The sequence below is a fragment of the Dunckerocampus dactyliophorus genome, chromosome 21, assembly GCF_027744805.1.
Source record: "Dunckerocampus dactyliophorus isolate RoL2022-P2 chromosome 21, RoL_Ddac_1.1, whole genome shotgun sequence".
NCBI classification, from domain to species: Eukaryota; Metazoa; Chordata; class Actinopteri; order Syngnathiformes; family Syngnathidae; genus Dunckerocampus; species Dunckerocampus dactyliophorus.
Window position 1 is genome coordinate 2735979 of NC_072839.1, and position 15107 is coordinate 2751085.

The 15107-nt window shown below is 40.5% G+C and overlaps 1 protein-coding gene across 2 annotated transcripts in view; it reads right to left on the minus strand.

The window, feature by feature from the left end:
- Positions 1-413: 413 nt before the first annotated feature.
- LOC129174034 (receptor activity-modifying protein 3-like) overlaps positions 414-15107 on the minus strand; it is a 32360-nt gene continuing 17666 nt past the window's right edge. Inside the window, exons 2-4 of one of the 2 annotated variants that reach the window (XM_054765579.1) lie at positions 14320-14349; positions 14086-14245; positions 414-10020 (exon numbers count right to left, since the gene is read on the minus strand). In XM_054765579.1, coding sequence (XP_054621554.1) covers positions 9765-10020; positions 14086-14245; positions 14320-14349 — 446 coding nt within the window. In that variant the 3' untranslated portion in view covers positions 414-9764. Of the gene's footprint in view, positions 13994-14085; positions 14246-14319; positions 14350-15107 lie in introns of both variants that reach the window. The other variant, XM_054765578.1, reaches the window with a different exon arrangement.

Here is a 15107-nt window from a genome sequence, read left to right on the forward strand (position 1 = left end):
GGAACTCTGCTTTTAGCAAAAGTTGTCTTTTGAGTCACAGCAGCAGGATGCAACGCCCGCCGTATAACTTGGTACATCACGTCAGCGGAAAAGTGAAACTGACTTCTGAGGCTAAGAAAGGCTTTGGAGATGCTCTTAAGAAGAAAATATTCAACAGTCATTAGTAACTAAGTTCTTCTTCCTGTACTACGTGATACTTTATGCAACAATACAACAAGGTCAAAAATGAGTGCGCTTCAAGTCACATGTCATATTAAAGCCTTTGTCGAGCGCTTTTCAAATCTAGAGTTCTTTTGTCATTTTGACCATAATTATTTTAAATAATTACCAAAAACATACTTATTTCTCTTATTGTGTCCCATTTAGGCATGGTCATGACCCCAGGATGCAGAGACAGGGGCGTTGTACAGGTAAAAAGGGTTTTTAATTGCTGCACAACCAGGTGCAAACATGCAAAACACTAACAAAAAGCAACAGTGCAAAAAAGGAAGAACTGGGGACGGGGGGGGACAGCGGAATGCATACCATCACAAGAGTCCAACAACCAAACAACAAAGACCACACTCTCCTGAAGAAGCCAGCTAATTACAAACGAGGGCCAGCTGTGACTGGCAGCCTCCTCAGAAAGAGGCGAAGATGACTGAAAACAGCACAAAACAGGAAACGCGAGCAAAAGTAGGAGTATAAAACAGGAAATAAGGAGAACCAACACAAACGAATTGAACAAGTGATGCAGAGTGTGACACATTGACGATGTCCATCCTCCACCTCATGTTGAAAAGACTCGACATTCACCTTATCGAGTTCTTTAACGTCATAGCTCCCAGTAAGAGAACACAACGAACAGCAAAAATAAACATAAAAAATAGACCAGTCCAGGGTGTACCCCACCTCTCGCCTGAAGTCAGTTGGGATAGGCTCCAGCATACCCACGACCCTAGTGAGGATAAGCGGCATACAAAATGGATCGGATGTAATAGTAGATAATAATAATAACAATAACAATAACAATAATAAGAATTTATAATATATTTTGTATTTATCTATATATTATTCTTAATTTATAATGAATAATAATTATAAGCATGTACGGTGTATAAGCAATTCTAATATTTATATTATAATTACAATTCTAATGTCTATTTATAAATTACTGTATTGTTATTATTATTATTATTATTATTATTATTTTTATTATTATTACTATTATGTTAACCATCCAAACATACTTAAGTCAAGGTCAAAAATGTGTAAAACAAAAAATAAATTAGATCTCATTTAAATATCAAAGCAAAATCAAAGTTTTGTCAGCGGTCAGAAATCAATGTTCTTTCTCTCGTCGATGGTGGGCCTTTTAGTGTCATGGTAAAAGCATCATCTTGGCATGATGGACCCAAATAAAGGTGAAACAAACTGTATTTTAATTTGAAAAAAGCAAACCTATCAAAAGCACATTGATAGTAACAGCATATAAAAGAACAAGAATGGAAACAAGGGAACTACCGTCTATACGTACGTACACAGCCTCATTCCACAAGTAGGAACATCTGAGCAGGACACAGGAGCACGGAAGGAGCTGATTGGATGAGAAGACCAAAGTTGAGGAATCGGCACAAGACACAGGGAACGTATGAGCCACAGAGCTCTCCACTAACTGAGAAGCTGAAGCCTGCAAGTGAGTTTGTGTAACGTGCATAACTCCTACATAAGTCGGTTGCACACGACGCAAGTTAGTAACATTTTCTCTCCAACTGACAGAGTCTCCATGAACCAGTGACTTGTCCTTGTTTCTTCATGTTTGTCTGCTTTCTAATCCTCTACGGCAATGACCCGCTTTCCAAATGAAATGTACGACATCTCATCTCTGACAGCATCTTTTTGTAAGCATATATAAGACATAAGGGGTTGTGCAAGGGAAATGTTGACATTTTCAGTAGAGCGGCTGACATTTTCAAAAAGTACAGCAGTAGAGTGAAAAATACAAAAGCTGGTTGCTGACAAACCAATCCAGAATTGGGGGGGGGGGGGGGACACGAGTATGACCTGCAGCTAGTGTGATGATAAAATACACTGAAGTGAATGGCATCAGTGTGCATGTGAGTGTGTTGTGTGTTTTTCACGCAAGTGACTGAGTGCAGCTGTGTGATGAGTGGGGGAGTCAGACAGAGGAGGTTGCAGGGTTCACTGGGGGAAAGGAGAACGGAGGAGGGGAAGACAAATATGAGAATAGCGAACGCAAGGACAGCATAACAGCGGATCCCCGCGCATTCGCGATTTACATTTGTGGATTTTTTTTTTGTCCAAACACGTTTTTTCTTCGAAAATAGGCAAAAAACTCTCTCATCACCCTAAGTTGGTAATACATGATAAATACGTGATGATAATAAAGCATATAATGTACAGCGTGTGTGGCTTTGTAAGTATTAGCTTCGACAGTCGACTCTTTCCAGCGAGTTGAACACAAGTTTAATACAGTATAGCTCTCCGGGAGCCACGGACCACCGCTAGCCACAGGAGATGGAGGCAGCGCCACAGCAAACAAGCGTGGTTGTAACAACCTAACAACCAGGCTAAAGGCTACTTACATGACTCCGATTCCATCTGTTCTATCGATCATCTTTCAGTATCACTCATTAGTGGTGAGTACCTGTACATTTTTATACTTTAAAACGCATTTAATAAGTGAGTGAGGCATATTTTAGAGCGTACACCTGGATTGTGCTTCCCCGCATTTCCTTCAGCGCGAGCAAACTATGGCAATTGAAGAGAGACGGAGGGGGGGTCTGAAGCTGAATCAAATCTAATGATTATGTATACCAGTTACTTTTATTGCAAATGTTGATACAACATCAGAGGAGAATGTCAATAATCAAGCTAGCAGGAGGTTTTTGGAGGGGGAGGTTGCGCCACCGGTGGTGTTTCAGTGCAGCAGCATAATCGAGGCTTTATTAGTGTCAAAAGTGGGCGTATCAATTACTCACGTCTATGATATGCCCTCTAGACCCTTTACGTTTGTATTACCCAATATAGTAGACATAAGAGAAAATAAGACATTTAAGACATAAATTAAAACCTGTGCTGGTGTGTTTGCTGTAAAAGTGTTCTCGTGCTCGAGGAGCTGAGTCAGGGGCGAACATGAAGTGACGTCAGGGGTTCAGAGGTGAGTTTTAGCTTGCTATAGCTAACAGTAGCCCGTGTTAGGGATTATTGTGCCTGTTGTGAGCTCATTCCAACCTGCAAGATCAAGTCTGGTGCTTGTGTGTCTTACCCAACATTACAGTAACATTACTGACACCTAGTGAGCAGTGTAGAATACTACATATTATCACAAGGTCTTTGAATGCGTCGTCTTGTATTTGTATTTTAGTTCATTTAGCCATGTTTATGCTTGATGTTCATTTAGGCAAAAAAGGAGTAAAATTAGCCTAAATATGCTCTTTTTTAAAAATAATAAGAGCCGTATTTGACCACACAACAGCATTACTGTGTACAGTATTTCTTAGCTGCTCAACAGTTGACAACTCTGCTTCATTAGTCACCCTTCTCAGCCTTTGAGACACTTGGCAAGCATGTATGCTGCATCTGTGTAGGTCAAAGGTGTGTGAGTGATGGGAAGAAAAGCTCTGACTCACTTGGGCCACCTTTTTTTCAGACTTTTTTACTTGGGAAAGAGTGTCTATCATCTTATATTCAGTTCAATACGGAATGTTTGGACACCCCTGCACTAACCAGCCACCTCCTCCGCCGGTGCTCACGCAGCAGAAAATGAGGTTAAAAAGTAGGAAGGAGGGTGGAATATCGTGCTAGAGTGGGAACTTGAAGATTGGGAGGATGTCCTGTATGGGTCATGTGCTTCAGAATGTGGTTTTTTTTGTTGTGTTTTTTTTGCTGTGGGAAACTGGGTGTTTGTGTGGGCTTGGTGACTTGTGAGAAGCGACTTCTTCTAAGGGTCCACAGTTCATTTTGGACAGTTGGGACTTTACAGTAAATCACTGAGTAGGGAGTTGAAGCAGACCACCAAGTTAGTAGAAATGTACTGTGTGTGGAAGGACGGCCTACCAGAGATTGCATATGATTGTTCGAATTGCAGAAGGAAAAGCAGTCAAAATATCCTGACCGTCATAATAAATGTCCTGCCTAGTTTTGGTATTTACATCCCTCTTCGACATTTACAGTAATCAGGTATCCACCGTGTGTGAAAAGTTATGAATCTAATACAACATATATTCCACGTGCAGAAATATCATGGACAAAAAAATGCCTGTCCATAAATTCAAGCATGCATTTGTGCACTTTAGTGTTAGTCCATGTTTAATGTATGCTAAATTAGCTTCAACCTGAGTGGGTAATTATGTTGTGAATGACCTGCAGTTCATTTGAATGATTAGTGCTTATTTGAAGAGCCGTGACTCATAAGATACGATTAGGTTGTAATTTGGTAATTGAATGCTACTGTATGAGTTGTTAGCATAGGTCAACCGACACTTTATTCATTTATAAAGGTTTTATTTATAAAGGTAATTTACTTAGAAAACCCGTTTACGATCTTTAACATTAGAGCCCTCTAGACGTGAAATAACACCCCAGTCACCTTTATGCTCCTATTACCCAATATAGTAGACAAGCCAAACAATGAGAAAATAAGACAAAATAAGGTAGAATCACATTGTCCTTGTTCTTTTTTTACTTCCGGTTTCTGTACAGTACTTCCTGTGGTGGCTATTGTCTCGTCAATGTAACGTTATTGACACCTAGTGACCGGTGTAGAATACTACACATCATCACAATGTCTTTGAATGTGTCTTCTGAATGCCTTATTTGTATTTTAGTTCATTTAGCCGTTTTTATGCTTAAAAATGCTTAATTTAGGCAAAAACACGTACAATTTGCTTAAATATGCATTTTTCCCCTACTAGGCCGTATTCGTCCACAAAGCAGCATGATTGATTAATTAGTCTGTTTTTTAAAAAACGTGATGGAGTGATACTGTAATAGAAATGTTCCGCATCGTTGTATCAAGCGATCTCGTCAAGCTCTGGTCAACAGGGTAGCTGCAGATTGAAAGTTGCATGGCACTCTCGCACTTCCTTGTGCCTCTTTTTGGTTAAACTGCTGGGTCAACCCACTTCCCTGTATTCTTCTGTCAACTCTGGGAAAAAGCTTGAATATCCTTCCTGCCGCCAAGTGGCTGGCTACGGAGGACTTGTGGAAAACTCTCCTTGAGGGAACCTGCTCGGTCCACCCTCGTAAACTAGGGTTCTTTCAATTTGTGTCTATAAAACACGTCTCTGAAGAAACAAAACCCCTCTGGTTCTTTCCTGGAGGACTGATGGAATAAATAGTGGCCGTGCGTTACCATGTGTTTGTTTAGATAGTGACTTATGATACTGGGATTGTATTGTGCTCACCGACTTTGTAGTTTCCGGCTTCGGTCCCGTGGGTCCAGCCGTGGTGGATTAAAGTGGGTGTCGACAACAAAACCAACATCATTGAGCATCAGCCCCCGCCAATGATGACTGCATTGTTTCCCGCTGAGTTTATTTACATGATACCGTGATAAATTGGAATGCGCCCGGCTTGGGGTTTCTTCGTATTGTTTCGTAGGTTTATACTAATCCGCTATCTATTTAGATTTCGGGATGTTTGCATACGTCAGTATTGTTGATGTCATCAAAGAATGTCTGTGTTTGAATGCAGGCACAAATTTCTGAATAAACACTCCCAAGAGTCTCATGTTCAAATCTGAGACAATGTGGTTCCCAGAAGAAATGCTCCGTAGGATGGAAAAATGCACCCACTCCCACTTCTAAGAGGTATTTATAAAAGAACAATGCTTTTTGTATGAATTTGCAAGATGATTTTTTTTCTGTAAGGACGCCCTTCCAAGCATGAACAGATCCATATCCATCCACTTAACCCCGTGTACTGCTGGTACCTGATGCAAGCTAAATGGACTTTCATAGTATAGTGATTTTCTACCTTCAAGGTGCTGAAAGCGCTTTGATACTGCTACCACATTTACCTGCTGATGACACAGCGTCAGGATTCAGCATCTTGCCCAAAGGTCACGGAGGATCGAATCAGCAACCTTCAGACTGGGAGATGACGCCCCATGCCGCCCCTCACCACGCTTTCTTCTAAAACTTTGATATGACAAGATGCTGATTACATGATTATTGCACAGGGTTTTTTTTCAATGATGTGCATTACAGTAATTATTATTCTGTTCACTATCATAGATAATCATTTCATTACTACTATTATGTGTGACTGTTTCAATGCAGTATTGTCATTGTGATCACTATCATAGTTCATCATTTCATTACTACTATTATGTGTGATTGTCATTGACAGCGTTGTCATTGTGGTTGTTGATATTGTTTTGTCCTTTGTCCTTATGTCCTTGTTCGTCTTTATAGTTGTCACAGACATTTATTTGCTGATGTCGTTCTGTATGTTTCTGTTGTTCTGTTCTTGTTGTCACAATTGTTGTTGTTGCTGCTGTTGTCCTTGTCTTGTCCCCCTCTTATCCCCTTATTGTATATCACACTTCTCCCTGGCAGAGTAAATCTGTTGAGCACCTGACGGCATTTAGATCTACAATTCTATCTGCTTTAAAGGCTGGACAGGACAGGGGAAAAAAAAAAAAGATTAATGCTGTTTTGTGGTTGATTACAGCCTATTATGAGCAAAAAAATGCATAAAAATGCATATTTTAAGCAAATTTTACATATTTTTGGCCTAAATTAAGAAATTTCGAGCACAAAAATGGCTAAATGAATGAAAATACAAATACTGTATAAGGCATTCAAAGACGTACACTGTTATGAGACAACAGCCAGCGCAGGAAGTACGCTGTCCAGAAAACTCTCCCAATGCTAATGTGTGATAACTATATTGGGTAACACAAGTGTAGGGGTGTTATTTCATGTGTAGAGGGCTCTCATCATGTTAAAAACTGTATTTAGGTTGTAAACAGGTTTTCAATATTCAATTTATAAATAAGGAATCATTTAATTAAGTCATTTATTCATATTTTGTACTGTTGTCCTCATTAGGGTCGCGGGGGTATGCTGGAGCCTATCCCAGATGAATTCGGGCGAGAGGCGGGGTTCACCCTGGACTGGTCGATAGCCAATCAGTTTGTAGAACATGCAAACTCCACACAGATGCCAAACAAAGATACGAACCCAGATCTCCTGACTGTGTGGCCAGCATGCTAAGCACTAGTGATAAATCCACTTATCACTTATCTGGAACCATTGAACCGCGATGAACGAGGGATTACTATTTAGAATTTTCTATCATCACACTTTGTAAAACATCAACATTGTATTGATGTTATATTGACACTGATGGGGCACAGACAGAGATCACAGCAGCAATATGAGGTCTCAGTGTATGAACAGTATTTTATTCAACAGTATCTGATAAGTTACACTGTTATAAAACAGCCACAAGAGACTCAAAATGCTTGAATCCTAGTGTTGTCTGGGGTTTGTGTGTCCGTGTTCTTTTTCAGTGGCGACTGTCCCATCAGTAACTCCGCATGGAGTGGAAACTTGGAAAATCAATTTCAAGTCCAAGTTTGGCTTCCTTTTCATCCTGTTTCATGTTAAAAATACCGAACAAATGTTGTCCACGGGGAATCGTATTTTCCATGAGTTGAAAGCGTTCCGTCACTGGGATGCTTTGGCCTTCAGCTAGGATACAGTGCTCCGACAACAACCTGCAAAGTCACTGGTCGCTGGTCTGTTCACCCATCCAAATGCTCAGTCTGCAACAGGTAATACTGTTTAACACCGGACAGATACCTCTAAGGCAAGTACAATAAATAGTTTTGGCAAATATACACGACTCTTTCCAGAGTTGGATCAACAACCAGTGTCTGAATGAACAGTTTAGGAAAAAAAACAAACTCATGATGAAAGGTAATAAACCCCATCTCCATTTCTGCTTTTGTGTAACAACTGCTCGAGTGTGGACTAGAATACAGTACACTTCAATCCTAAATTGCTTTCCCTCAACTCTTGGCACGTTACACCTTTGGCATCTGTAAGGGGCTTCCATTTGGAAAGTCAATTGATGTCAGCAAAGACCAAATCACGATTGAGAGACCCTTTAGAACAGTGATTCTCAACTGGTCTGCACGAACATAATCTTGTGCTTTTATTCTGAAGGGGCTTTCGTTTATTAATGCTCCTTAAGGTGGCGATAACGCTCTGTGGTGCAATTTGAAACCTGTTGTCATAGAAGATCAATGTTTGTTAGTAGTCTGCTGCCAGTACGATGTTGAATGTGTCAAGCCCGTCTCTTGTTGAGCCTTAAAAAGTGTTTGCCTGTAAGTATGCAACGCTGATGTGGAATCTAAGTTGTGTATTTGTCATAGTTCGAAATCGGCATGTGCATGTGTAAATGAGCATCAAGCTAGCGCATTTGTTTAACTGTATTTCCTTTATATTGAATGTCACAGAGACGTTATTGTATGCTATGTCCTATAAGTACGCGCTATAATGGAACTCTACAGTAATCTCTCGCCACTTTGCGCTGCAAATTTCAAATAAAAAAATATGAGTGAATAAATCATCAGTGTATTGTGGTTGAATACGGCCAATTATTAGTAAAAAAAAAATGCATATTTAAGCAACTCTTACGGGTTTCTTGCCTAAAATGTAGCATTTTTAGACATACAAAATGGCTAAATAAATAAAAATACAAAATAAGGCATTCAGAAGACTTATTCAACGACATGATGATATGTACAATTCTACACTGGGCACTAGGTGTCAGTAATGTTAAATTGATGAGACAATAGCTACCGCAGGAAGTTCTGTAACGCTTCCAATGCTAACATGTGTGAGTCTATATCGTGTCTAAAAATCTTTTATGTCTTTTATAGGCGACTGGGTAATAGGAGTGTAAAGGTGACTACAGCGGTGTTCATGTCTAGTGGGCTCTAATAATAAAAAACGCATGTGGAAGGTCGTAAAGAGGTTTTCTATGCTCTGACTACATATTCTATTTACAAACAAGGAATCCTACTTAGCAGAAATTTACTTATAACGGTCGGTTATGAACCACTTAACTGCGATACACAAAATTCAAATTCAAACTTGGTCTTTTTTCATGAAATATACGATATTTGAGAAATTGGAGTTGGGAAAACTTGCACAATTTGGGTCGCCGCTCATCATGAAGGGGCGATGGTGGGTTCCGCAGCCAAACCAGTTGAGGACCACTGTTTTGTGGTGTTGTGGGTGGGACAATGCCAACGATAGAACTGACACCGCTGGTGTAACATCTCTAAAGACAGAATAATATAGACTTTGGTTTACCTTGGAGTTGGTCAAAAGCCCCCTGTGTCTTCTCTAAGATGCTAAAGGACGTTAATGCATTCTATAAGAGACAAGAAAGCCTTAGAAAGGCCTGGTTGGCGTCAACTATCCTGCTTTTGTAAATGGTTTTGGTTGTGTTGGTAAACTTGATCCATTCCCTCCCTGGTCCAATGCTGAAGCTTGTGGTATGGTTCAAAACACTTCTACCCAATGTGAACCATAGAATTGATCCGGTTATTGTGTTCACACAAACGAACTGCACTGAGAGGGAAAGCGAACCCGACCAGAGTTTTTGTTGTTCCCTCTTGATCTTTGTGTAGATGTCAAGAACTGCAGATCGACTGACCAATCCAAAGAAACTCCTTTTGCTGTGTACAGTTTTGGTGAAGACACGCATCGTCCATCTTGGTTTGGTCTTTCCATCTCCGTCTAAGCCAGGTTGTCGCTCCTCTTGCTGCACCACACCACCAGTGCGATCATGGCCAAAGTGAGGAAAACGGGAATCAGGATGAGGATGGCTAGCGTGTTGTCCGGAGGGTCCACCCACACCACCTGATCCAGGGTGCAGTTGGAGAAAAAGTGCTTGTGTATGCGGATGATGTAGCCCTCTACCAACGGATTGGGCCAGTAGCAGTGAACAGTGTGGGATTTGGTCTCCGTGCAGTGCGTAAAGAGATGGTACTCACTGTGGAGAAAATGAGGGTAAAAAAGGGAGGGATTAGAAGAAAATCTTACCAGGTCAAATGGCTAGAACTTTTTCTTTTGGCTCAGTGTCAGACTAATTTCCATATAAGAAGAGACGCTATTAAAATGTATGTCGTGGCTGACGACTCTTCAACATGAAGCTTTCCGATACAAAAGTAATTGAGAGCTTTTTCGTGATTGAGCGCATTAGAGTTTCAGCAAGTAATCCATCACTGTGACATGGAATGTATTGCGTTTTACTCCCTTTTCTTTGGCCCAGAGCTCTCCTGTGTTGCAACAAGCATTCAGGGGGGATTCCGACACTTCATGAAGTGTTAGATTGAACTTGATAAATCCATTTAAACCGTCTTAATGCCTCTTCCTCTTGCCAGAATTGTCAACCCTCCAGGTGGGGTCTGGTCTTGTCCGCCAGGGATTTTAGCTTGAAGTGTCTAAATTTATCAGCTGATCTGTGCAGCACTCTGATGACACCCTGTAGCAGTGGACTTACGGGAAGGTTGCTGGTTTATGACGAAATAATAACAATGATCAGTTTTCCAGCAAATCAAATAATCATAGTTTAAATTGTTCACTGTCTGTTTGCTTGGTATTTTTATGTCCTTAACAATAGTGTCTCTCAACTGGTGGATGAGGACCCGAAAGTGGACCGCAGACTCATTCTAGGTGGGTCGCGGACAGAAAGCCAAAAATGACATTAAAATATTGAATTGAATTGTCAGTCTGAGTTTTATTTAAATTGCATTTGGAAATATTTCTTTTGAGCGTCTACCTTGATATACAGTTGTCCCTCGCTTTTATAGTTAACTGGTTTTTAGACCTGACCGTGATAAATAAATTTCCGCAATAAAGGATTCAATGTTAATAAATGGAATATTTTCGTAGTTGGAGCATAGAAAATGTGTTTGACTTTCAAAATAAGTTTTTTAACATTACAGCCCCATAGATGGGTACTTTATTGATCTCCAAGAGAAACTCACTAAATTAAATAACACGCCTATAGTCACCTTTACACTCCTATACTAAGAATGAAGACACAAGATTCTCTCTTGCGTTGCAGCGGTCGTCATCCGCGCATGTAAACACTGTGGAACACATACACAAGAATGCACAGGTGACAGCGCGCAGTGATACGACGGGAGAGAAAGTAACACCAAGCAATTGAGGTCTGATTTTTTTTTTTTTTTCCGAGGAGGCATTTTTGTGATGCAAAGGTATTTTTCTTTTGAATGCATATTGCTTTCAGAAGCCAAATTGTTAAGTGGTCCCACCAACTAACCAGAACAATGTTCCTCATCACCAGACCAGAACTCTGCTCACGGGACGAAGTGGGGGGCGGGGGTGTCACTGTTGATGCACTACACTAGTGATGGGGATGTCATACGACTTCATGTCAAAAAATCCGAACTATTCCTTTAACTGCTCTGAATAAATTTGGGCTAAAATGTATTGAAAGGAAACAAAATGTTTTCCACTGGGAATTATTTTTCCCCAGGACACTAACCAAGGGTTAGTATAGAATATTCATTTAAAGAATACCAAGCAGATTAGAGGTGTGAGGTGATTTACACACAAACAGCTTGAAATTATGCAATAAATGCGTCCAAAACAACTATTAAAGTCCAACAAGGCCTCTAACATATGGGCTGTCAAAGCCTATTGGCCGCCGTGCACCACATGGATGGTAGGCCTCTGACGTCAAGCTGTCACGATTGTTTTGAGGGAGCTTTGCTTAAGTGCTGCAAATCAAATAAACGCTGCTGTCTGTCGGAGATGAATTGTGTGCGCGCGTGTGTGTGTGTGTGTGTGTGTGTGTGTGATGCATATAGATGTACATATTCCACAGGGCACACACAAAGGCACCAGATGCCAGCGATAAGAGTGTTTTGCTTCCTGTCCACTCTGAACTCAGCATTGGGGGGTTAATAAACAAGGAGAAACCCTTTTTTTAGTGCATGATAGTGTGGCAATTGAAAATGTATTGTCTGCACTGAGATTACCTTCAGATATATGAGCTACTTAAAGCGGTAAACAATGTTATTCATACGTTGTCATATTTAATACATAACAATGAATATGCTTCCCAACGGTCTTCCATGTGTATTTAATCTGCTGGGAGCGCTCCAAAGCACCTGCCCTGCTTCATGTTTAGCTTTAACACCACACATGTAGCGTGTTACAAGACACTGGTAGCTTTCTATACCCCATTACAACGTGTATTATTCATGTTGCCCTTTGGTTTGCACTTCCGCTTATGTGAAACACTGACTACATTCACAGTGGGACCTCGAAAACTGAACTCAAGGATGAACTCTGATTTGTCCAACTGCGGATACCACTTATATTAACCTGGAGGAACTCTGGTGAAATAGCCGCAATTATGCCTGCCATTAAAATGGTTGTTTGCGCTGGTCTGTGCTTTTTTGGTTTGTGAGTTATTAAATGCTATGTTTGTGCCGTTAAAATGGTTGCTTGTGCTGTTTTCATTTTTGAGTAATTAAAGATGAGAGTCCAGTGAATACATATTCAGCCCCCCCCCACCTCCCAACGTGCTCTGAATAAAACCAAAATAGTCGCATTCTTTTCTCCTTCGTTTGTGCCATTTTGGGCTGTAAAAATGATCATTTGTGCTATGTTGTTTTTTTTGTGATTAAGCTTATTACAAAAATCAAGTCAAGCTCACCTAGCCCCCCCATTTGCTCCAAATTACACCAAAATAGTTGCAATGATTTATGCTGTGTTAGTGCTGGTTTGTGCCGTGAAATTGATCGATTGTGCCATGTACCGTTAAAATGCTTGTTTGTGCTGTAGATGTACTTTAATGAAACTCACTCCCAGGCACCTTAAGAGTCGCACTGGATGTGAATTTGACAGTTTGGGCTTTTAGCTCGACAGCTAGCGCGCTTGACTCTCATTCTGCAGATGCTAGTTCGAGCCAGGTTGATTGCACAATATATTGATGTCTCATATGACGCAGTGCATGATGGTGCTTTCGGTCAAATTCTGAATTGTGTGACTTTAGAGTTATCAACACACAGTCACGTTTCCATGCAAACAATAAAAAGATCCTAATAAGTTCCCCGTTAGTGGAAATTAGCTGCATTCGTGGCTTAGAGCGCAGCATCTGGCCCGCACGGGTGCCAGACATCTTTACATTATCTCAAGTGGGGATAAGGCGGCACCACGGCTCAGAATATCAAGACTTCCTGCTCTCAAAACCACAATCACTGTGCTGCAAATCAATGAAAAAGTCATGGAGGAGATAAATGACTGATTGCCATAAAAGCAAGCAGAAAAAGCTCTTTTCAAACAGTCAATGAATTCCTTTTGGCCCAAAACCGCTTTTACAGCATTTTCGCCTTCAGAACATCTATTTTATCAGTATGGGCTGTCAAATTGTATTTTAATTGGACATTCTTTTCATTTACACAGCTGCCCAGACAGTATAGGTTATGTTGTCCTTCCCTACATCCTGTCTTGCGATCATCCCCCTGCCAGATGTTTCTCTGACCCATCAACATGCCTCAAGTGAAACATCTGTCTTCATGAAGATCACGCAGCGGGGCCAAGTCAAAGTGGCTAATTTTAGTCGGCAAGCAGGGGTGTCACATGAACTATACCACAGTTTCTGCATGGGCCCATGACAGGATCACTGAAGAATGGATTTGAATCTCCCTTTAGTCAATTTGACATCTCACGCTCGTCGTTTTTCTCGGTGTAAGCTCTGGTTTAGGGAAAGCAAACTTAATTGAAAAATAGTGCAGCAGATCTGTGTGTTGTGCGTTATCTGCAGATTACAAAAAACAGAGCAGCCGCACAGGCACAGAGCAGTGCTTGAAGCCATAATTAAAGATGCCTGCTTAAAATAAGTGTTACTGTCAAATGGCAAATTGTATTCCAACTGTGTGTTAAGCAGGTTTAACAGTAATACATCAGTTTTGGAGCTGTGCGTTGTGCTGCAGAGACATACAAATACATAGTTAGGTATCACATAGGTATTTGAGGCCATATTAACCATTTTTATTTTATGCAATATGTGCTGTGGTACCTGATGAAGTGTGTGAGGTTACACCAATACTGCGGGTCTATGTGGGCCATGTCCCGCTTGAACGCTTCCCCACAGACCTCGACTTCCCACTCCAAGCGGGATTCATTGCAGGGTCTCCTCGGCCGGGCAGAAGTGGGCTCTATGTTGGAACTCTCAGTAGCTGAAAAGCGTGGGGGGGAATAAATCAATTCCAGTGGAGGCCGCTGTATTTTCTTTGAATGGGCGCGCACTTACCTGATAATCCTCCCATCATCCATGCATTGACTGTAACAAAACAAACGGGAGCTTTTAGTGAAAAGACACGTGAATGTGATTGGATAGACGCCACAAACGGCTTAGTTCATTTGCTGATGCGCACATCTGTCTCCCTGACCTTTTAACCCTTCTGTGTTTTTATCCCCTCATCCGTACCTGGGTTTATTATCATAATGTATGCATCATACAGTAGTTGCATCATTGTTCAAGACTGAGGTCACCTTTACAAAGATACAACACGGTGACGGTGTATTCAAAGTGCATACAGTGGACCCACGCGCATTTGTGACCCTGCAAATTTGTGGATATTTGGTCAATCAATTGTATTCTTCTTTTTTTTTAGGTATTTCTTATGTTTTTGTATTTTATTTTAATGTATTATATTTTCTAATTTTATATTTTTATTTTATTTTTATTTTATTTATTTTTTCTCTGAAAATAGAAAATGTTCACATCTCAGTCACTAAGTTAGTGATAATTACAGTATATATAAAATATATTTTAAAAATATATATATATAATATAATATAAACTATACAGCATACTGCACATGCCTCACTGACTAATTGTATAATTTTTTTTGCCATGCATTGAGATGTCGCACTTTGTTCAGTGGTCCTTGAACGCACCACAACTAGTGAGGCAAAGAGAAAGTGAAACTCAGAGCCTATAGAACTGTCTCCGACACTGCCGCTTAAAAAATCAGTTCATTCATTAGTGGTGAGTACCAGTACAGTACATGTTACTTTTGTTACTTTTAAACGTGT